Source organism: Melanerpes formicivorus, unplaced genomic scaffold, assembly GCF_026170545.1.
Source record: "Melanerpes formicivorus ecotype bairdi unplaced genomic scaffold, bMelFor1.0.p_v2 SCAF_63, whole genome shotgun sequence".
Lineage (NCBI taxonomy): Eukaryota > Metazoa > Chordata > Aves > Piciformes > Picidae > Melanerpes > Melanerpes formicivorus.
The window spans coordinates 4,061,294-4,084,174 of NW_027142415.1; the positions used below are offsets into that span (position 1 = coordinate 4,061,294).

At 48.7% G+C, this 22,881-nt stretch overlaps 1 protein-coding gene across 4 annotated transcripts in view; it reads left to right on the plus strand.

Moving 5' to 3' along the window:
* TPD52L1 (TPD52 like 1) overlaps positions 1-22,881 on the plus strand; it is a 61,588-nt gene that overhangs the window by 16,550 nt on the left and 22,157 nt on the right. For all 4 annotated transcript variants that reach the window (XR_010990305.1, XM_068162345.1, XM_068162346.1 and 1 more), the window contains exons 2-3: positions 8,901-9,016; positions 17,506-17,654. Coding sequence is in view for 3 of the 4 variants with exons in the window: in XM_068162345.1 (XP_068018446.1) it covers positions 8,901-9,016; positions 17,506-17,654 (265 nt within the window). In the remaining variant the exon portion in view is untranslated. The remainder of the gene's footprint in view (positions 1-8,900; positions 9,017-17,505; positions 17,655-22,881) is intronic.

A 22,881-nucleotide genomic window follows, 5' to 3' on the forward strand; every position in this document is an offset into this window, starting at 1 on the left:
TGGAGTCTGTTTTCTGCCAGTCATTTGTGTGTATGTGGATTGAGTCCTTTTGCTGGTGTAGATTGGCAGCTGTGTTAATGGCTTCCAGAGGAAAAATAACCCAGAGAGAGAAAGAGATATTCTCAAAGTATGATTAATTGCTTTCTATTTCACTAAAACAGAGGAAAGAAATAGCACTTTACGACTGGCTGTTTATTCAGGAGCTTCAGATAGAAGTGTTCCACTGTTTGGAAACTTGCCAATCTGTCTTATAGCTGTGAAGGTTCAGAGATGGAATGGAGAGCCTTAGTAAGGTCTTCTCATGAGCTACTCCAGGGCAACTGGGGACACTTACTCTGAGATGGCAGACTACACCCTGGAGCTCTTAAACACCCAAAAGCTTTGCTGCTTCCCTTTACCTGACACCACCCCCAACCTACAGCCCAGTAAAGAGGACATAAAGACACTTGCCCACCCATGTCTCTCTTCCAAGGATAGGATAGGATAGGATAGGATAGAATAGACCAGACCAGGTTGGAAGAGACCTTCAAGATGATCACGTCCAACCTATCATCCAACACCACCCAACCAACTAAACCATGCAACCAAGCACCCTGTCAAGTCTCCTCCTGAACACCTCCAGTGATGGTGACTCCACCACCTCCCCTGGCAGCCTATTCCAATGGGCAATCACTCTTTCTGTGAAGACCTTCTTCCTAATATCCAGCCTAAACCTCATACTCAGGGCAAGGCAGTTTGAGCCTCCATGGTCATAGGAAGTAGAATCTGCAGCTTTCTTTAATGTTTACCCTTCTGATCTACACAACCTGTGCAACCTGAGCTCTTCCTTCTCTGAACCAAGACAAACCCAACCTCTGGGTTTTGTTTTCACATCACAGCTCCAAAATCAGCCTTCCTTCCCTTCTGAGTTCTGAAGTCCTCTCAGCAGAAAGGCTGTGTGGGAATTCCTATGCTCAAACAGTTCAGACTTGACCACAGTTAGAGCCAAGCACAGAAGGGAAGGTCTTCCTTCAGGTAGTTTGTTTTCTAGGGGGATGATATGAAAGGATGATATGGGGGTGCTGATCGACAGCCACCTGAATATGAGCCAGCAGTGTGCCCAGGTGGCCAGGAGGGCCAATGGCATCCTGGCCTGCATTAGGAATAGTGTGGCCAGCAGGAGCAGGGAAGTCATTGTGCCCCTGGACTCTGCTTTGGTTAGGCTGCACCTTGAGTACTGTGCCCAGGTCTGGGCTCCTCAGTTTAAGAAGGACACCAAAACACTTGAAGGTGTCCAGAGAAGGGCAACAAGGCTGGTGAGAGGCCTTGAGCACAAGCCCTATGAGGAGAGGCTGAGGGAGCTGGGATTGTTTAGCCTGGAGAAGAGGAGGCTCAGGGGTGACCTCATTGCCCTCTACAACTACCTGAAAGGTGGTTGTGGCCGGGAAGGGGTTGGTCTCTTCTCCCAGGCAACCAGCACCAGAACAAGGGGACACAGTCTCAAGCTGTGCCAGGGGAGGTTTAGACTCGAGGTGAGGAGGAAATTCTTCACCGAGTGAGTCATTCGTCATTGGAATGTGCTGCCCAGGGAGGTGGTGGAGTCATTGTCCCTGGAGGTGTTCAAGAGGGGATTGGATGTGGCACTTGGTGCCATGGTCTAGTCATGGGGTCTGTGTTGATAGGTTGGACTCGATGATCCTCGAGGTCCTTTCCAACCTAAGTTATACTGTGATACTGTGATATTTTCCTACTTAGAGCCTCCCATGAATCCGTCAGAGTGGGAAAATGGTCCTGGAAATCCTTGCAGTTCTAAATATGTAACATTTTTATTCTGATCAGTTTAGCTATTTACTGTGCATGCTTCTAGCCTGCTTTCCCCCTCCCCCCTCCTTAATCTTTATATCTGGCATTAAGGCTACACTATAAAGACGATCAAAGACACTAATGCAATGTCTGGACAGTTCCTTTGTTCTTCTTACCATTTCATCCCTTTGAAGACTTAATTGCAAATCTAAATCTGTAAACAAGTGTCTCCCAGGGTTAAAATAGGAAACAGTTCTGCTGCACACCTTGGAATGCTGTTAGCTCTGTGTAGTTACCTGGCAAAAGAAGCTAGAAGGGTTATATAATCCCAGATGTGCTCTCATTATTTGCTATGCACACAAGATAACTAGGTGGGGATGCTATTTTTACTTGATTGGGGAGCAACAGCAAAACCCAGCAAAAAGCAAATCCAAAGCAGTAAAAGGGCTTCCATTCCATCCTGTTTCATCCCATCCCCTGTTTCATCCCATCCCCTCTGTTTCGTCCCATCCCCTCTGTTTCATCCCATCCCCTCTGTTTCATCCCATCCCCTCTGTTTCATCCCATCCCCTCTGTTTCATCCCATCCCCTCTGTTTCATCCCATCCCCTCTGTTTCATCCCATCCCCTCTGTTCCATCCCATCCCCTCTGTTCCATCCCATCCCCTCTGTTCCATCCCATCCCCTCTGTTCCATCCCATCCCCTCTGTTCCATCCCATCCCCTCTGTTCCATCCCATCCCCTCTGTTCCATCCCATCCCCTCTGTTCCATCCCATCCCCTCTATTCCATCCCATCCCCTCTATTCCATCCCATCCCCTCTCTCTCATCCCATCCCCTCTCTCTCATCCCATCCCCTCTCTCTCATCCCATCCCCTCTCTCTCATCCCATCCCCTCTCTCTCATCCCATCCCCTCTCTCTCATCCCATCCCCTCTCTCTCATCCCATCCCCTCCCTCTCATCCCATCCTATCCCATTCTATTCTAGCAAAGGATTATTATATATTTCCCTGAACTGAGTATCAGCAAATGTCCAGGAGCAGAAATTTGGTGTTCTTGCCTCAAATTCTTGCTGTCATGATTCATTCAGCAAGTGTCACAACCAGCAGTGTGAGCCAGGTGGTTTTTTTGCTTGTTTGGTTATGTTATGGGTTGTTTGGGGTTTGTGGACTTGGTTGCTTGGGTTGGGTTTTCTTTCAGCATAGTCAACATACAAGTATTGCTCTGATACATAATGCTTCAGAACATGGGTCTGAGATGAATGTCTTGAGGATCTTGAGAGCAGTCTTGAGGAGAAGGAGTTGGGAGTGTCAGCTGGTGAAAAACTCCACATGAGCTGGCAGTGCTTGAAAGCAGCCCAGAAGGCAGCCATGTGCTGGGATGCATCAAAAGCAGTGAGAGCAGCAGGACAGGGAGGGGATTCTGCTTCTCTGCTCTGGTGAGACCTCACCAGGAGTACTATGTCCAGTTCTGGTGCCCCCAGCACAAGAAGGACATGGAACTGCTGGCACAAACCCAGGGGAGGCCACAAAGATGATCAGAGGGCTAGAGCACCTTCCTTGTGGGGACAGGCTGAGAGAGTTGGGGCTGTTCAGCCTAGAGAAGAGAAGGCTCTGGGGAGACCTTTGAGCAGCCTTCCAGTACCTGAAGGGGCTACAGGAGAGCTGGGGAGGGGAGTTTGACAAGGGCTTGTAGTGACAGGGTGAAGGGCAATGGCTATGAGCTGGAAGAGGGGAGATTGAGACTGGAGATCAGGAAGAAATTCTTGATAGTGAGGGTGGTGAGACACTGGAACCAGTTGCCCAGGGAGGTCATGGATGCCCCCTCCTTGGAGGTGTTCAAAACCAGGTTGGATGAGACCTTGAGCAACCTGGGCTGGTGGGAGGTGTCCCTGCCCATGGGAAGGAGGTTGAACTAGATGGTCTTCAAGGTCCCTTCCAACCCAAACCATTCTATGAATCTGTAGAAACACCATAAGAAAACCCTAATTAATAAACACCTTCCTGCAGGTCCTCTTCAGATACCAACCATACACAGAGGGACAGCGCTGAAGCAGTTTGTGGGATGGAATCAGATTTAACAGCAGGCTGTAGGGTTTGGGTTCCTAGTCTTAGTACAGCTAGCATGACCTTTGGGAGAAAACTCCAACCTGCCCATGAAGTGTCTCAGCAGCCTGCAACTCTTTGTGTGCTTGCTGTATTGTCATCACGTCGTGTGAATCCTGCAGGAGATCGTGTTCAGTGTGTTCCCCCAGCTATCCACCTCCTACTTTTGCTGTATAAATATCCTAATACAAAGGGTTGTCTGCTCAATCATTCTGAGTTAGCTCCTTCTGTATGACTTGCAGTTCCTGGTGGCTGAGAAGCCCATACTTTTCGTGCTTCCTGCATATTTTATCTCATTATCTGTGACAGTAGGTACTAAAACTTTCTTTAAAGGAAAAGCCAAACAGCTCTGCACTGATCTATACCTTCTCTACGCTTCCCTACACTTGATGGGTTTGGGTTTCATTTGCTTTTGAAGTAAGATATGTCCAGACAGTGCCTAATCTGCCTGTTTTGGAAGGATAGGTGTGTTGCACATGAATAGCACTTTTATTATGAGTGTAATTTGCAGTAGGAATGAGCATGAGGCCATAGGGACCTTCAGGTTGTCTTCCCAGTAACCTTAAGCCACAAGAAAGCCTGTCTGGAAGAGATAATGAGGCAGGTGAGCTGAGTTTTGCATCCATCTCTGAGCAGGGGCCTGTGATGGGACATGGGGCTCAGAGCCAAGTCTGGATTGAGCCTGATTCCAGCTGGAAATGGAGGAAAGGAAATAGACAATGAGGAGTCCACAGCTGACAATGGAGAATGAAGGATGAGAAGTTTCATAGATTCATGGGCTCACAGAATGGCTTGGGTTGGAAGCCACTAGGAACATTGTCTGGTTCCAACCCCCCTGCCATGGGCAGGGATGCCTTTCACCAGCCCAGGTTGCTCAAGGTCCCATCCAGCCTGGCCTTGCACACCTCCAGGAGGGAGGCATCCACAACCCTCCTGGGCAACCTGTTACAGTGTCTCACCACCCTCACTGGAAAGAATTTCTTCCTAATCTCAGTCTAAATCTCCCCTCTCTCTCATCCTGTAATTCCAAACCCTTGTAAGAAGTCCATCCCCAGCTTTCTTGCAGGTCCCCTTCAAGTATGGGAAGGCTGCTGTAAGGTCCCCCTGCAGTCTGCTCTTCTCCAGGCTGAACAGCCCCAGCTCTCTCGGGCTGTGGCCACAGGGGATGTGCTCCAGTCCTCTGATCTTCTTAGTGGCCTCCTCTGGATTTGCTCCAGCAGTTCCACATCCTTCTTGTGCTGGGGACACCAGAACTGGATGACTCTTCTTCCCTGCTTGGTTTCTCTGATGAGCTCATCTAGCATTCTCTCTGTCTGTGAAATCACTTTAAATCCTCTCTGCCAACTGACTGGTTTCATCTAATTCTGTTTGAAATCTAATGCAGAGCTCAGTGGTTATTAGAGGGCAGACAGGCACAGGCACATGAAAAAATAAAGAGTAAGAAGAACAAAGTCTTGGGAAGCTTGCCCACATCCTTTGCTGTGCAGTTGCTTGAAATTGAGGATGCTAAAGTCTCTAGGACATAAATCACAGGGACAGAAATTGTTGTTTACATTCTCAACAGGCAGAAGGAGTCAGAATCTCTGCTGCCTCAGGAAGCCTCTTTGCTTCTTATTAATGTCTTCAGGTTTTGTTCCTCCATTCCCTAAACTGAAGACTATGGCAGGAAAATTAGAGCAGTGGTCTGTGAGGGCAGCCCCAGACACTGGTGAAGGGACCTGTCCAGTTGTGATTCAAGAGATTTGTTTCTGTTGCTCAAGTGGGGAAAAAGACTGAGAAATTCAAAAGACTTAGCCCTAGACCTGAAGCATCCAACCTGTGCTGACAGACCTGGCTAGGACCTAAGTGGTCAGAGGATGCTGGTGAAATTGTCTTCAACAGAGTAGAATGGCAGCAGAACATGAGGTCCAGGGCTGAGCTGCTAGGTGTGGCTGGAAAAGACAAGGATCATGAAGGAAAGATGGGGACTGAGAACAGCAAGGGAAGAGTGAGGGAAGGTTGCTCATGACGGGGCTCATGTGGGGAAGTTTCACATCTGAGACTGTCTGAAAGCAAACTGTGATCTGCAGTGAGGTGAAGGGACATTCAGACTGGAGCTCTGAGGTGACTGAAGCAAAGGCTGTGTGGGAGGACAGTGACCATTAGGGAGGACTCTGGTAGTGGCTTGAGCAAGCAGAGACTGAAGGATCAGATTAGATTTTAGAGGACTTAGAGGAGAAGCAAGGCACAAGAATTGGGTCTGGTGCTGGGTGAGGTTTCAGAGGGTCATGCAGAAGTCTGACATGTACGTGCTAGTTCAGAATGGGTTGTAACTGCAGCTCAGTCTTGAAGTTTGAACTTCACCTTTGGGTCTAGTTAGGTGTTACTCACTCATCCTTGGTGATGCCCGTGCTGTCTTCCATCTGTACCTACAGGCTGCCCAACAATCCTGGGCTCTTTACCTAGACAATCCCAAACTAATGCTGCTCCTTGAGCACAGATCTGCCTTTTCTTTTTTTAGCTCAAGTATCAGTTGCTCCAAGATCACCTCACATCTACCCCCAGACTTCCCTTAAGGGCTTCCAGGCTTAGCCCTGTTGCCCCTGGGATTCACAGGCAGTATCACAGTATCACCAAGGTTGGAAGAGACCTCGAGGATCATCGAGTCCAACCTGTCACCACAGACCTCATGACTAAACCATGGCACCAAGTGCCACATCCAATCTCCTCTTGAACACCTCCAGGGATGGGGACTCCACCACCTCCCTGGGCATCACATTCCAATGGCTAACAACTCTGTGAAGAACTTTCTCCTCACCTCCAGCCTAAACTTCTCCTGACACAGCTTGAGGCTGTGTCCTCTTGTTGTGGTGCTGGTTGCCTGGGAGAAGAGACCAATCCCCTCCTGGCTACAGCCTCCTTTCAGGTAGTTGTAGAGAGCAATAAGGTCACCCCTGAGCCTCCTCTTCTCCAGGCTAAGCAACCCCAGCTCCCTCAGCCTCTCCTCACAGGGCTGTGCTCCTCTCCTCTCTCCAGGCCCCTCCTCAGCCTTGTTGCCCTTCTCTGGACACGTTCAAGTGTCTTGATGTCCTTCTTAAACTGAGAGGCCCAGAACTGGACACAGAAACTCTTCCCAGGGTTTCCAAGAGCTGCCCTCTACTGCTGCTCCTCCATCCAGAAAACAAGAGACTGCTTTCCAGACCCTGGGGACTAAGCTTAGCCTGATGCTCTTAGCAAGGCTATTAATCTTCAAACAAATACCAAACAACAATTGTGTTTGGAAGTAGAGGGATGTTAATAAAGGTGAATTGGGAATATTCCTACTGGATAAATGTGCTTTGCTTTTGTTGTGACTTTGGCAACCTAGGTTTTTCTGGCAGGCTGCTTTCTGGGTAACAGCTAAGGTATCAACTACTGCAGTATGCTTTTATGATTCTTAAAAGGGTTTGTGCTTAAGGGTGGTGCTCTGTTCTTGCACATGGTGCCAGGCAGGAGCTCAGCACCTGTGTTGCTGCTCTTTATCTTCCCACTCAGGGGAGGCTGTAATTAACAAGGCTGAGTTCAGCACATTGTGCTCTGCAGTGAAGCATGAATCGAATCTGTTCTGTTCTATTATACAGGGGGAAATCCAGGTACAGTGGGGGACTCTAGGTGAAAGAAGTGATAGAAAGCTGGAGGGAATTTTGCTCTCTGCATGAGGCTGTGAAGTACTTGATTGCAAGCTGTGGAATTGTTGTTTGCCATTGGAATGTGCTGCCCAGGGTGGTGGTGGAGTCCCCATCCCTGGAGGTGTTCAAGAGGGGATTGGACGTGGCACTTGGAGCCATGGTTTAGTCATGAGGTGCTGGGTGACAGGTTGGACTTGATGATCTTTGAGGTCTCTTCCAACCTTGGTGATTCTGTGAATACTCCAGGCTTGCTGCTTGTGACCTCTGTTCCCTGCTGCCAGACTTTGCCAAGGTTAAATTCTAATCTGCCTGTACCAGAGTACACAGGCCCCTGTGGACCTGAGAAAGGAACACTTCTCTCCTGGTTTAAGCAGGAGAGAGATGTCAGGAGTCAGCTGAAGTGGCTGATTACCCCACTATAGCTCTGGAACACAGGGAGAGCGCTGTCCCAGACATTTTGCACAACAGAAGTGGATTGAGGACTTTAAAACCAGTTCCAAGAGAGCAAGAATGTTTTGTGTTATCCCACGTTTTGTGTTGTTTTCTTTGCAGACAGTGAAGAATGAGAGGCTATCAATGGCTGGGACCCCAGCACACCTCCTCCTCTTGGCTGAGTGATGAGGAGATAGGGTGTGTTTTGTTTCCTCTGGATGGATTATGCCAGGCAGGCCCAGGGCTCACAAACATTTCTGCACGTGCTTATCTTGGTTATCATACCTGCTGGTCCTGGTCTTGGGTATGCAGGAGGAGAAAGAAACGGGAGGTCCAGCTTAATTGTTCACCCTTGAGAGGTTTAGATTGAACAATCAAGATATGCCTCTCCCTAGTGTTTAGAACATTCAAACAGGGGATCTGGCAATTGCTTCTGCACACTGTGGAAGGGTTGCAAAGCTCTGCAGTCAGAGGGGCTCCTCAAGCAAGCTTGGCTCAGCAATACTCTGCCTCTGCTAGTGTACAGCTCCCTCTACTCACACCAGTGAACCACACCAAGCAGCTTTCTTATTTTGAAGAGAAAGCTTTCTTTTTTTCTTTGCCAGTGTTGTTAGAAGGACAGAAATGCCTCACCAGGGACTGCTGGGGTGCAGGGTGAGTATTTTTTGGTCTGGGACTGAGTGGTGCTTACTCATCTCAAATTGCTTTTGTGCTAGTTACTATCCAACACTTCCAACAGCTTTTCAGGAGCCAAGAGAAGCAGAATGCCCTTGACCTTTAGCAGGAAAAGGTGGGTTTGTTTTTCACTTGGTGGTGCTTGTTTTTTCCCCCCAGTGGGTTAATATCATCTCATCCTTAGATTTTTAGGGGAGGTCAGCATCAGAGCTGGGAAAATGGGTAATGTTTGTCTTGACCTTTTCTCTCTTTTACTTTAAGGCCTCTTGGAAACCCATTCTTTGCATGAAGCAGATGAAGATGTGGTCACTGATGTTGATTTCACCAATGTGATTTCTGAGGAGGAAAAAGAAGAGTTAAAGATCGAGCTAGCCAAGGTAATGAACTTGGATTTCTGTGAGTGTTACTCTTTCTGCTTCCCTCAAACCAGAAAGTATCAATTGTAGGATGAAGTCACCATAGAAGTCTGCTCTTCCTTGTTAGTAAAATGATTCTAGACTGCAATAGTGCAAAGCAATTTGCTGCTTTAGATGTTTGTTAAGACAAAATATCAGTTGGAGAGAGAAAATTCAGTTCACCTTACCAGTTGAGTCAAGACCTGTGTCTTCATTTCTCAACCTGCCTGTCTAAAGGATGAAAAGTGTGCTGCTTAGATCTGTGGTATCATTGTTGCAGTGGTTGTGACACCTGAGGGAAAAGCTGCTTTGTGTGCTGCTCAGAGGAAAAGCTGATGATGGTGCCTGCAGGAAAAAAAATATAATAATAAACCAGGTTGGAAGAGACCTTCAAGATCATCAAGTCTAACCCATCAGCCCATCCAACCCACCTAAACAACTAACCCATGGCACCAAGCACCCCATCAAGTCTCCTCTTGAACACCTCCAGTGATGGTGACTCCACCACCTCCCCAGGCAGCCCATTCCAATGGGCAATCACTCTCTCTGTATAGCATTTGTTCCTAACATCCAACCTAAACCTCCCCTGGCGCAGCCTGAGACTGTGTCCTCTTGTTCTGGTGCTGGCTGCCTGGGAGAAGAGACCAACCTCTGCCTTTCTACAACCTCCCTACAGGTAGTTGTAGAGAGCAATAAGGTCACCCCTGAGTCTCCTCTTCTCCAGGCTGAGCAACCCCAGCTGCCTCAGCCTCTCCTCACAGGGCTGTGTTCCAAGCCCCTCACTAACTTCATTGCCCTTCTCTGGACATGCTCCAGCAAGTCAACCTCCTTCCTAAACTGAGGGGCCCAGAACTGGACACAGGACTCAAGGTGTGGCCTAACCAGTGCAGTGTACAGGGGCAGAATGACCTCCCTGCTGCTGCTGGCCACACTGTTCTTGATGCAGGCCAGGATGCCATTGGCCTTCTTGGCTGCCTGGGCACACTGCAGGCTCATGTTTAGCCTACCATCAATCAGTACCCCCAGGTCCCTCTCTGCCTGGCTGCTCTCCAACCACTCTGACCCCAGCCTGTAGCACTGCATGGGGTTGCTGTGGCCAATGTGCAGAACCTGGCACTTGGATGTGTTCAATCTCATGCCCTTGGACTCTGCCCATCTGTCCAGCCTGTCCAGGTCCCTCTGCAAAGCCTCTCTACCCTCCAGCAGATCAACACCTGCCCCCAGCTTGGTGAATAAACCATGTTGGAAGAGACCTTCAAGATCATCATGTCCAACCCATCAACCAATTCAACCCACCTAAACAAGTAAACCATGGCAGTGATGTCATAGAATGGTCCAGTCCAGAAGGGAGCTCCAAAGCTCATCCAGTCTGACCCTCCTGCACTTAGCAGGGGCATCCCCAACTAGTTCAGGTTGCCCAGGGCCTCGTTGAGCCTCACCTTGAATATCTCCAGGGAAGGAGCCTCAACCACTTCCCTGGACAACCTGTTGTAGTGTTCCACCACCCTCATAGTGAAGAACTTGTTCCTAACATCCAATCTAAATCTGCCCTTCTGTAGTTTGAAGCCATTGCTCCTCGTCCTGTCACTGCAGGCCTTTGCAGACAGACTCTCCCCATCCTTTCTGTAGCCTCCTTCAGGTACTGGAAGGCTGCTCTAAGGTCTCCCTGGAGCCTTCTCTTCTCCAGGCTGAACACCCCAGCTCCCTCAGCCTATCCTTGTAGCAGAGGTGCTCCAACCCCTGATCATTTTCATCACCCTGCTTCTTTTCCTTTGGCACTGATGTCTTTGGAGAAGTTGATATTTTCAGTTTGCATTTGGGTTTTGCTTAGTTAAAGAACTCCAGGAGATGTCATGACACCATGGAGAGGCTGTCAGCCATTGGAATGGGCTGCCTAGGGAGGTGGTGGAGTCCCCATCCCTGGAGGTGTTCAAGAGGGCATTGGACGTGGCACTTGGTGCCATGGTCTAGGAGTTATGAGGTGTTAGTTGACAGGTTGGACTTGATGATCTTTGAGGTCTTTTCCAACCTTACTGATTCTATGATTCCATGATAAAAAAATAATAGCTAATGACAAGGAGAGGGGAGGAAAAAGTTGTGAACCCTGTGGTCTTTTTCTGACAAAGGTTAAAGAGATTGCCTAGGTTCAGTCCACAATGGGAGGATGGATTCAGTTTTACTGCTGCTGAATCAATACTGCAGAAAGAGAAGTGGAAGCCTAAAATGGAAGATGAGAGGGTGAGGAAAAAGGGAGGGTTTCCTTATTTTAGATATGAGACAACAGAAATGGCAGCTGCATGAAGAGGGAGAGTTGTCTTTTGTCTGAATTGAAACACTGAGTTTTGAAGGCAATTTCACGTGGCAGGAGTAAAATAGCAACACAGCTGAAAGGTAGGAAACCCAGAATTTGGGACTGTGAGGGTAATACCCTCCAAGTGTAAACTGCTGAGGGAGAAAACAGCCCTTCAGAATTGTTCTGTTGTGTTCTGTGAAGCTTTTACTGCAATTACACACAGGATGGGATGCCCAGAGGCCAGTTCCTTTGCAAGGATTGATCCTGTCATATCTGTAAATAAGGAGGGGGAAGCTGAAGCTTTCCATGTGCATCACACAGAAATCACAGAATCATCAAGGTTGGAAGAGACCTCAAAGATCACCAAGTCCAAACTGGCACCACAGACCTCATGACTAAGCCATGGCATCAAGTGCCACATCCAATCCCCTCTTGAACACCTCCAGGGATGGTGACTCCACCACCTCCCTGGGCAGCACCAGTGAAGAACTCTCTCCTCACCTCCAGACTAAACTTCCCCTGGTGCAGCTTGAGACTGTGTCCTCTTGTTCTGGTGCTGGTTGCTAGAGAGAAGAGACCAACCCCCTCTTGGCTTCAATCTCCCTTCAGGTAGTTGTAGAGAGCAATGAGGTCTCCCCTGAGCCTCCTCTTCTCCAGGCAATGAGACAGGAGTTGGGATGTTTATTCCAGGCTTTTCATTATGACCACAGAAACACAGGAGGTTCCCTCTGAACATCAGGAAATACATTTTTACTGGGCGTGTGACTGAGCACTGAGTTTCCTGGAAAGGTTGTGGAGTCTCCATCCCTAGAGATACACCTGAGTACAGTCCTGGACCATTGGCTCCACATGGCCCTGCTTGGGCAGGAGGGTTGAGACCAGATGACCTGCAGAGATCCCTTCCAAATTCAACCATTCTGTTGCCCGGGGAGGTGGTGGAGTTGCTTTCGCTAGAGGTGTTCAGGAGGAGACTTGATGGGGTGCTTGGTGCCATGGGTTAGTTGGTTGGGTGGTGCTGGATGATAGGTTGGACATGATGATCTTGAAGGTCTCTTCCAACCTGGTTTCTTCTCCTCTTCCCTTCCCTTTTCTCTTCTCCTTTTCCCTTCCCTTTTCCCTTCCCTTTTCCCTTCCCTTTTCCCTTCCCTTTTCCCTTCCCTTTTCCCTTCCCTTTTCCCTTCCCTTTTCCCTTCCCTTTTCCCTTCCCTTTTCCCTTCCCTTTTCCCTTCCCTTTTCCCTTCCCTTTTCCCTTCCCTTTTCCCTTCCCTTTTCCCTTCCCTTTTCCCTTCCCTTTTCCCTTCCCTTTTCCCTTCCCTTTTCCCTTCCCTTTTCCCTTCCCTTTTCCCTTCCCTTTTCCCTTCCCTTTTCCCTTCCCTTTTCCCTTCCCTTTTCCCTTCCCTTTTCCCTTCCCTTTTCCCTTCCCTTTTCCCTTCCCTTTTCCCTTCCCTTTTCCCTTCCCTTTTCCCTTCCCTTTTCCCTTCCCTTTTCCCTTCCCTTTTCCCTTCCCTTTTCCCTTCCCTTTTCCCTTCCCTTTTCCCTTCCCTTTTCCCTTCCCTTTTCCCTTCCCTTTTCCCTTCCCTTTTCCCTTCCCTTTTCCCTTCCCTTTTCCCTTCCCTTTTCCCTTCCCTTTTCCCTTCCCTTTTCCCTTCCCTTTTCCCTTCCCTTCCCTTTTTTTCTGGTGAAAGGGAGTTGAGAGACATGTGGAAATGAGAAGCAAAGCAACGAACCCTTGCAGCCATCTGGGAATGATGTGCTTCTCCCCAGAGAATCAATCTCAAGGGTTTCTGGGCATCCTTCCTGCTTGCTGATTCCTGTGGGAGCAGGGAGCTCTCAGTAGCTCATGGCAGAAATGCTTTAATTCGTGTACCAACACACAAGTGAGAGATTGCCTTTCAAATATTATGATCTTGGCTGACATAGAAATGATTCTCTGAATTGCTCACAGCAGTTTACTGGCACACAACTTAGGCTTGGAAAAAAAACCCAAACCCCACAACACACCACCAAAATAAAACTGATAATTATACTTCAAAAAGAAAAACAAGGGGGATTGGGAAACTTGAATTTAGAGTGAGCAAACTCTTAGCTTAAATGAGCCTTATGGTGCTTTGTGGGAAAAGCAAGTGTAAAACCTTGACTCCTTCAGAAAGAAACCCCTGGGGGAATTGGTTCATGGTTCTCTTTGAAAAGCTCTTAGGCTTTGCTTCCAAGCCCCTTCTGCTCCACTGGTGGTAGTTTTGTTTTCTTCCATGCCCTTATGTGCTGGGTAATACCTGTGTGAGCCTGCAGGCTCTCATTGCTCTGAAAGGGTCAAACCTTCCTCAATCATAGAATCAATAAGGTTGGAAAAGACCTCAGAGATCATCAAGTCCAACCTGTCACCCAACACCTCATGCCTACTAAACCATGGCTCCAAGTGCCACATCCAGTCTCCTCTTGAACACCTCCAGGGACAGGGACTCCACCACCCCCCTGGGCAGCACATTTCTGTGGCCAATTACTCTTTCTGGGAAGAACTTTCTCCTCACCTCCAGCCTAAACCTCCCCTGGTGCAGTTTGAGACTGTGTCCTCTTGTTCTGGTGCTGGTTGCCTGGGAGAAGAGACCAACCCCCACCTGGTTACAACCTCCCTTCAGGGAGTTGTAGAGAGCAATAAGGTCTCCCCTGAGCCTCCTCTTCTCCAGGCTAAGCAACCCCAGCTCCCTCAGCCTCTCCCCTAACAACTCTCTCTGTGGAGAACTTTCTCCTCACCTGGAGCCTAAAGCTCCCCAGTGCTGCAGTCACTCAGTAGTTGATATAATGGGGAGCTGTTGTGCATGTTTAAACACTACACACATGTGCAGTGCTTAAACATCAAAAGGGAGAAGGGAACTTTGTTCTTCTGACTGTTGCACCTGGAAGGGAAGCAGAACTAGAAGCTTGTATTTCTGTTGCCTGAAGCCCTCCTTTATCAAAGAATCCTAGAGGCAAGCATTTTATCATAGCATTGTTGTGGTTGGAAAAGCCCTCAAAGATCATCGAGCCCAAGCATCAACCCAACCCCACCACAGCCACTGAACCATGTCCCAAAGTGCCATCCATGTCCACATGTTTCTTAAACACCTCTTTCCAGAGCTGTGGCTTTCTTCACTTAGCTTCTGTAGTCTGTAGCTCCATGAGATGCACCTAAAGAAAGCCTTCTGTGACTGTGCTATCTCCTCATTCCCTCACAGCTCCCAGCTGTGCAGCCCTCCATGCTGGCTGACCTGACCCCCAGGTCCTCCAGGTGGGCATTGCCCTCACCCAGCAGCATGGATGTTGCACTCTGCCAGTTCCTGCCTGGTGGTGTCTGTCAGTGTCTCAGCCTGGCTTCTCCTGCTGAAGCCCAGCCTGTTGTGCAGCAAGAGCACTCCAGCAGCTTTTGCTGCAGTGCTAGCCCATATGGAAAGCATTCCTGTTTAACTACACATAGACATGCTGCTGCTGGGTTAAGTTCTTCAGCAGTGCTCCTCAGACAAACTTGTGCACTAGCTGGTTTGCTCTGGGTAGGAAACAACTAAAAGGAGCTGAGGAATGGATCAGAGGCCTGGCAGCCCTGCCATGTGAGGAAAGGCTGAGAGGAGTGGCTTGCTCAGTCTTGAGAAGGCTTAAGGGAGACCTTATTGCCATGGACCAGTACAGAAATGGTGGCTGCCAGGAGGATGGAGACTCCCTTTTAACAAAAAGGCAAGGGGGCATGGGGGCAAGTTACTGATGGGGAGATTCTAGTTGGACTCCAGATGAAAGTGTTTCCTCAGGTTAAGAAAGATGTTGAGTTGCTGGAAGGTGCCCAGAGAAGGGCAACAAAGCTGGGGAGAGGTCTGGAGCACAGCCCTGTGAGGAGAAGCTGAGGGAGCTGGAATTGCTTAACCTGGAGAAGAGGAAGCTCAGAGGAGACCTTCTTGCTCTCTCCAACTCCCTGAAGGGAGGCTGTAGCCAGGTGGGGGTTGGTCTCTTCTCCCAGGCAATCAGCACCAGAACAAGAGGACACAGTCTCAAGCTGCACCAGGGGAGGTTTAGGCTGAATGTTAGGAAGAAGTTCTTCCCAGACAGAGAGATTGGCCACTGGAATGTGCTGCCCAGGAAGGTGGTGGAGTCACCATCACTGTTTAGGGAGAGACTGGATGAGACACTTGGTGCCATGGTTTAGTTGATTAGATGGTGTTGGATGATAGGTTAGACTTGATGATCTCAGAGGTCTTTTCCAACCTCCTCTGCTCTATTCTATTCTATTCTATTCTATTCTATTCTATTCTATTCTATTCTATTCCTCATGATAACAGTCAGACCCTGGAATCCTCTCTCCCAAGGGAAGCAGCAGAGTCCCCTGCACTGCTCAGTGTTCAGACTCATCCTGCCAGGCTCCTGGCCAGCTCATTTCAACTACACCATCACCTAGAAAGGTTGGACCAGATGATCCTTGGGGTCCCTTCCAACCTGGCATTCTGTGAATGCTGCCACAGTGATTTCTTTTTCCTCTTAGCATGTCACCAGTTGCCCTCTCAGAAGAGAAACTCGAGATGCCTCTTGACAGCTTTTCCTTTGGAGGATGGGAATGAAACGGAGTATAGGCAGAGTGGCTGGAAAGCAGCCCAGTGGAGAAGGACCTGGGGGTGCTGCTTGCCAGCCAGCTGAAGATGAGCCAGAAGTGTGCTGATCTGAGAGGTCTTTTCCAACTGGAACAGTTCTATGATCCTGTAAAGGACATGGGGAGGAATAAAGCAACTTTAAGTATGTTGGCATCACAGATGATAACTGCTTCACTGAGGTTGTGATCCTGCTCTGGGTTCAGTCTTGGGGCTTAATTCCTGAGCTGCTTGAATAGGTTAGGCAGCAGGTAGTGACAGAGCAATAGCTGGGGGAATCAAAGGTGAGACTCTTCATAGAGCTTGCAGCCAGCTTCAGAGGCCAGGGGAATGTGTCAGTGTGTAAAACAAAAGCAGTGCAGGTTCTGCCATCCTAAATATAGGCCTGGAGGTCAGCAGCTGACTCAGCTGGTGCTTGCCTCCTTCCCTACAGCCTATGGAGTTAAATCACAGGAGGACTCTGGTTCCAGGGAACTTAACATATGGTAATCAGATACATTACCATATGTTATCCTAATAACATATGGAGGGAGGAACACAGTTGGTAAGGGAATTTCTAAACCTGAAGTGAAAGGCAGCTGCTCTGGTGTCACTTGCCCTTGTTAGCTCCAGTACCTCTGAGTGCTGCTGGTGTAATTAATTGGCTTGGGAGGCTTCATGGTGAAGAACACAAACTGTGCCCACAGGAGTGCTGCTCGAGCAGGAGCATCCTGAGCCAGTGGCAGCCTGCTTCAGGGGTCCTTTCTCAGCCAAGTGTTCTAGCCCTTGCCCTGCTAAAGCACTGGCTCAGTTTAGATGTTCCAAAGCCCTCTGCAGGGAGAATGATGCTGAGCTGCATCTTTACAGCTCGAATCCACACAGTTTGGTTAATGACTAGGAGCTCTGAAAAGACTAATCTGCTGTGTCTGCTGAATGCTTCTGTGCTTTAGGTAGGGCTTCTTCGCTCATTTTAACAGTCCATCTGCTACATAATTTTTGTTAACCAATTTGAAATAGAGAAGGGCCTAAAATACAGAGATGTGACAAGGCTGTAACTCATTATGAGACTCTCAACCACATTGCAATGTGATGATGTTATTGTTGTTGTTGTTGTTATTTTAACCTGCTCCTTGAGAATTTGCATCTGTTTTATTGAGTGGAAGACTGAAAAGCTGCAAACATGAAATTAAAAGCCTGGGCATTCATTCCAGAGACATTTGCCTGGCTTGCCCAGTCTTCTCTTGTTCTGCCTGTTCCTGTTTTACAAGTGAGTGACAAGCTGATCTTTGAGACTCTTAATGCTCTGTGGCAGATCTTGGTCAAGCCTCTGACTAGTCACCTCCTCCCTGGAGAATTCCCTCTTGTTAGATGCCTGATGGTGCACACAGGTGACAGTTTGGGACATTGATTTAATGGAGTGTCAGCTCTGCTCTGATCATTTCTTTCTTGTCTGCACAAGCCCTTGAACCTCTCCCCAGTCACCTAAGAAAAATGCAAGTCTGTGTGAGATCCATTTAATCTCTGAGCATTGTGTTCATCCTTCTGTGGGAACTGGTTCACACCTTTCTCCTTTCCCCTCCCTCTTTTTCTCTCAGCTAGAGGATGAAATTTCAACTCTGAGGCAAGTGCTAGCAGCCAAAGAAAAGCACCTGGTGGAGATCAAACAAAAGCTTGGCATAAGCCTGATGAATGAACTGAAGCAGAACTTCAGCAAAAGCTGGCACGATATGCAGACAACTTCTGCGTGAGTACAGACCTTGCACAAACTCATCCTTGCATGCTGTGGAGCATGCTGGGGGGATTGTCTTGATGAGCCCTGCTATGAAATTCACCAGCTGAAATACCTGCCAGGAGGAGCAGATGGCAGGGGTGAATCTGTGAAGCTTTGCAGAGCAAGGAGGCCTGAAAGCAAGCCTCCCGTAGTCGCCAAGTGCTTTGCTGCTGTGTTGCATCTCTTGCAATGTCACAGCAGCTAAAACTGTTGTGCTCCTGAGCTTGTGCTCCTGAGGTTATTCTCCTGTCTCACTGCACATGCTTACAGTCCATGCTGAGGAGAGAAGGAGCCTTTTTTACTCTCAATGTATTATTGTTTAGCCTGGAGAAGAGGAGCAGGGAGGTCATTCTGCCCTGTGCTCAGCCCTGGTTAGGCCACACCTTGAGTCCTGGGTCCAGTTCTGGGCTCCTCAGTTTAAGGAGGACATTGAGACACTTGAAGGTGTCCAGAGAAGGGCAAGGAGGCTGGGGAGGGGTCTGGAGCACAGCCCTGTGAGGAGAGGCTGAGGGAGCTGGGATTGCTTAGCCTGGAGAAGAGGAGACTCAGGGGAGACTTCATTGCTGTCTACAGCTACCTGAAGGGAGGTTGTAGCTAGGAGGGGGTTGGTCTCTTCTCCCAGGCACCCAGCACCAGAAAAAGAGGACAAAGTCTCAAGATGTGCCAGGGGAAGTTTAGGTTGAAGGGGAGGAGAAAGCTCTTGACAGAGAGAGTTGTTAGCCATTGGAATGTGCTACCCAGGGAGGTGGTGGAGTCACCATCCCTGGAGATGTTGAAGAGGGAATTGGATGTAGCACTTGGTGCCATGGTTTAGTAGTCATGAGGTGTTGGGTGACAGATTGAACTTGATGATCTTTGAGGTCTCTTCCAACCTTGGTGATTCTGTGATTCTAACTCCCAGTACAGAATACAGAATTAACCAGGTTGGGAAAGACCTTTGAGATCATCAAGTCCAACCTATCACCCAGCACCGTCTAATCAACAGAACCATGGCAGCAAGTGCCTCATCCAATCTTATTTTAAACACTTCCAGTGATGGTGACTCCACCACCTCCCTGGGCAGCACATTCCAATGGCAAATCACTCTTCCTGTGAAGAATTTCTTCCTAACACCCAACCTAAACTTCCCCTCCCAGCATTGCTGTGGCCTCCTCTGACCCTGCTCCAACAGGTCCCTGGCTGTGCTGAGGACTGCAGAGCTGCCCCAGCACTGCAGGTGAGGTCTCTGCAGAGTGCAGCAGAGGGGCAGAATGTCCAGAAGTGGTTATGTGGCTCTGAGCAGCAGGACTCCATTTGTGGCATTGAAAACCCTCCCTGATCCAACTTCCATATGATTCTGGCTGGCACTGGTGCCAGCACACTGATGCCAGTACAAGTCATGGCAATCTGGCATTTTTCAGAATGGAGCTGTTCAATAATAGGGGTGATTCATTGCTGCTGCACCAAAATAGCACTGGGACAGCATTACTCACCCAGTTTCTCTGAGTTAGAGAGAATCAGAGAATAGAATCATAGAATCAAGAAGTTCTTCACCATGAGAGTGGTGAAGCCCTGGAATGGGTTGTCCAGGGAGGTGGTTGAGACCCTGTCCCTGGAGGTGTTTAAGCCCAGGCTGGATGAGGCTCTGGCCAGGCTGATCTAGTGTGAGGTGTCCCTGCCCATGGCAGGGGGGTTGGAGCTAGATGATCCTTGTGGCCCCTTCCAACCCTGACTGATTCTATGATTCTAATAAGGTTGGAAAAGACCTCAAAGATCATCAAGTCCAACCTATCACCCAAGACCTCATGGCTACTAGACCATGGCAGGGAGGTGGTGGCAGCCTCCCGCCTGGAGGTGTTTGCAGCCAGGCTGGAGGTGGCTGTGAGCAACCTGCTGTAGTGTGAGGTGTCCCTGCCCATGGCAGGGGGGGTTGGAACTGGATTAACCTTGAGGTCATTTCCAACTCTAACCATTCTGTGATTCTATGATTCATTGAAAACTGTGTGAGCAGCTTAGTTGTGCTGATAGGGAACCTGAGGACACTCTTATGGGTTTCCACAAAGAGTGGGAGCTTCATATTTTGTAGTTCAGGTTTCTGCCAGGTGATGAGAAAATGGAAAGCAGTAGCTGCACTGTGTGGGGTTTAGCCTACAATCTGCAGTACCAGCAGTTTTAATTAGTATAACTTTAAATGCATACTTTAAACACATTCCAGAGGTTCAGAGCTTTCTCAGGAAGTTGGATATGATTTAGGGACAGCCACAGTCCTGCTGTGACTCTGGAGTGTTCAGTGTACCGTGTTCCCACACACATGCTTGTTAGGAGGGCTAGTAGAAGAGCTGTGGGTGTTGCTGCTCCTTGCAGTGTGTAATCACCTTTTGACATTTTCCTCACCAGATTTGCAAGAAAAATGAAGCACTTGTGTAAGGGAAGAAACTGCCTGTTGGCTTCAGCAGGCACATTGCCCATGGGTGAACCTGTGCTGTGTGGAAGTACAGGCAGCCCTCCCTCCTTTCAGCCCTCCCTCCCTTCAGCCCTCCCTCCCTTCAGCCCTCCCTCCTTTCAGCCCTCCCTCCCTTCAGCTCTCCCTCCCTTCAGCCCTCCCTCCCTTCAGCCCTCCCTCCCTTCAGCCCTCCCTCCCTTCAGCCCTTCCTCCCTTCAGCTCTCCCTCCCTTCAGCTCTCCCTCCCTTCAGCTCTCCCTCCCTTCAGCTCTCCCTCCCTCCCTTTCACTGGCACCACAACAACTTACAGTTCCCCTCCAGCAGCACAGTGAAATAAACACTTAGCAGAATTCAGACCTCCTCAGTTTGAAAGTTAGGAAGTTGATCATAGAATCACAGAATCAATAAGGTTGGAAAAGACCTCAAAGATCATCAACTCCAACCTGTCACCCAACACCTCATGACTACTAAACCATGGCACCAAGTGCCACATCCACTCCCCACTTGAACACCTCCAGGGATGGGGACTCCACCATCTCCCTGGGCAGCACATTCCAGTGGCTAACAACTCTCTCTGGGAAGAACTTTCTCCTCACCTCCAGCCTAAACATCCCTTGGCACAGCTTGAGACTGTGTCCTCTTGTTCTGGTGCTGGTTGCCTGGGAGAAGAGACCAACCCCCTCCTGGCTGTGTGCCCTTTGGGTCAGAGCAGGCAGTGTTCAAAGCCTTCTTCAAAGCATTTTTGTCTTGCTGCTTTTCCACATGTATCTCTGACCTCAAATTTGGAGGAGTGGAGGTAGAAGGTTGGAGAAAGGACTTCAAGAGGGTTAGCTTAGGCTGTTCTCATCAACCCTTTTCTAAGAGCTGTGTCCCCACTTGTTTACACCAGAATCTCCAGCTAATGGAAGTTCCCCAGCAGGGCCAGGTGAGCTGCTCCAGATCAATGGGTCAAGTGATAATTCCCTGGAGCTGGAACTATCCCACAGCTGCTTGTTTTTTCCCCTGTTCTATGCAGCATTGCACCAATTGTGCCTTTCACACTACTGCATCCCAGTTTTTTACCAGGTGTTTTGAAGATTGCAGTGCGGGACAGCACAGGCTATTTGTCACCATTGCCTGGCACCTTTCCTGACCTCCAGCCTACTGAACAGTTGTCACCTCTAGTGTGCTGTGCACAGATTTCTGGCCTCAGGCAGGTCCCCTGCCACCTGCAGAAGTTTGGTTCCTTCCCCTCTCTGTGGGAGAGGAACTGCCTGGGGCACACTTCCTTGCACTGATCTAGGCATATGTACCCATCCAAGTGCCAGCACAACAGTTAACTAATTGTTGACCTCGATGGCAAAGGGAAGAATGTCTAAAGAAGTTCATCTGACCTTTGCTTTTGAAGCTGAAATAAGTATCAGGTAAGCACTAAAACCAAACCCAACCAAACAGGAACCTCCAAACAGACAAACAAAAATGCACAACACCTTAGAGTCCATTTGGGGGCAAAATATGAACCCTCTTGGAGTATGTTTTGTGTAGCTGTTACCTGCTGTTCATCTGTGCATTGAATTCCTGTCAGCATTGGCAGGGTTTAGGTAGAAACATAGAATCAATAAGGTTGGAAAAGACCTCAGAGATCATCAAGTCCAACCTGTCACCCAACACCTCATGACTACTAAACCATGGCACCAAGTGCCACATCCAGTCCCTTTGTGAACACCTCCAGGGACAGTGACTCCACCACCTCCCTGGGCAGCACATTCCAGTGGCTAACAACTCATTCTGGGAAGAACTTTCTCCTCACCCAAAGCCTAAACCTTCCCTGGCACAGTTTGAGACTGTGTTCTCTTGTTCTGGTGCTGGTTGCCTGGGAGAACCAGCACCAGAACAGGAGGTAATGCTGAGCCCTGCTTCTCCCAGAAAACCAACAGGAGAGTAGAGTAGAGTAGAAGAGACCAGAAGAGACCTTCAAGATCATCGCATCCAACCTATCATCCAACACCACCCAACCAACTAAACCATGCTAGCTGAGAGTTTGTCAGAGATCCAGATGCTTTAGATTGATTCCAGAGCTGCCATTCTTAAACTGACTAATGGGAAAATAAAAGGAAGCAAGCTCCATAGGGCATGGCTTGTGCCACCAGGCTCTGCTCTGCTCTGTGGATTTGTTGTCAGTTGTTTGCATTTTGTTGCATCTTGTGTCAGCTTGCATCACAGAAGAGGGTTTCTCAAGGGGAGTAATTTTCCAAGCAAGCATTGATGGAGAGGCACAATGCTGAATGATTTTCCAGTTAGCAGATGTTGGAATTTTGCAGCAGCTGAGTTTGGATTCTTCACTTTGCGGTAGTAGGTTGAATGCGCAGCTTGTGTTCGTAGCCTCTGCACTGCTCCTGCAGGGGAAGGTTGGGTTTATCTCTGCCATGTGAAGAATAGAATGGAATGGAATAGAATAGGAATAGAATGGAATTGGAATGGAATGGGAATAGAATGGAATTGGAATGGATTAGGAATGGAATGGTAATAGAATGGGATTGGAATGGAATAGGAATGGATTGGAATAGGAATGGATTGGAATAGGAATGGATTGGAATAGAATTGAATGGAATAGAATGGAATTGGAATAGGAATGGAATGGGAATGGAATAGGAATGGAATGGGAATGGAGTGGGAATGGAATGGAATAGGAATGGAATGGGAATAGAATGGAATAGGAATAGAAAGGAATGGAATAGGAATGGAATGGAATTAGAATGGAATGGGAATGGAATGGAATAGGAATGGAATGGGAATGGAA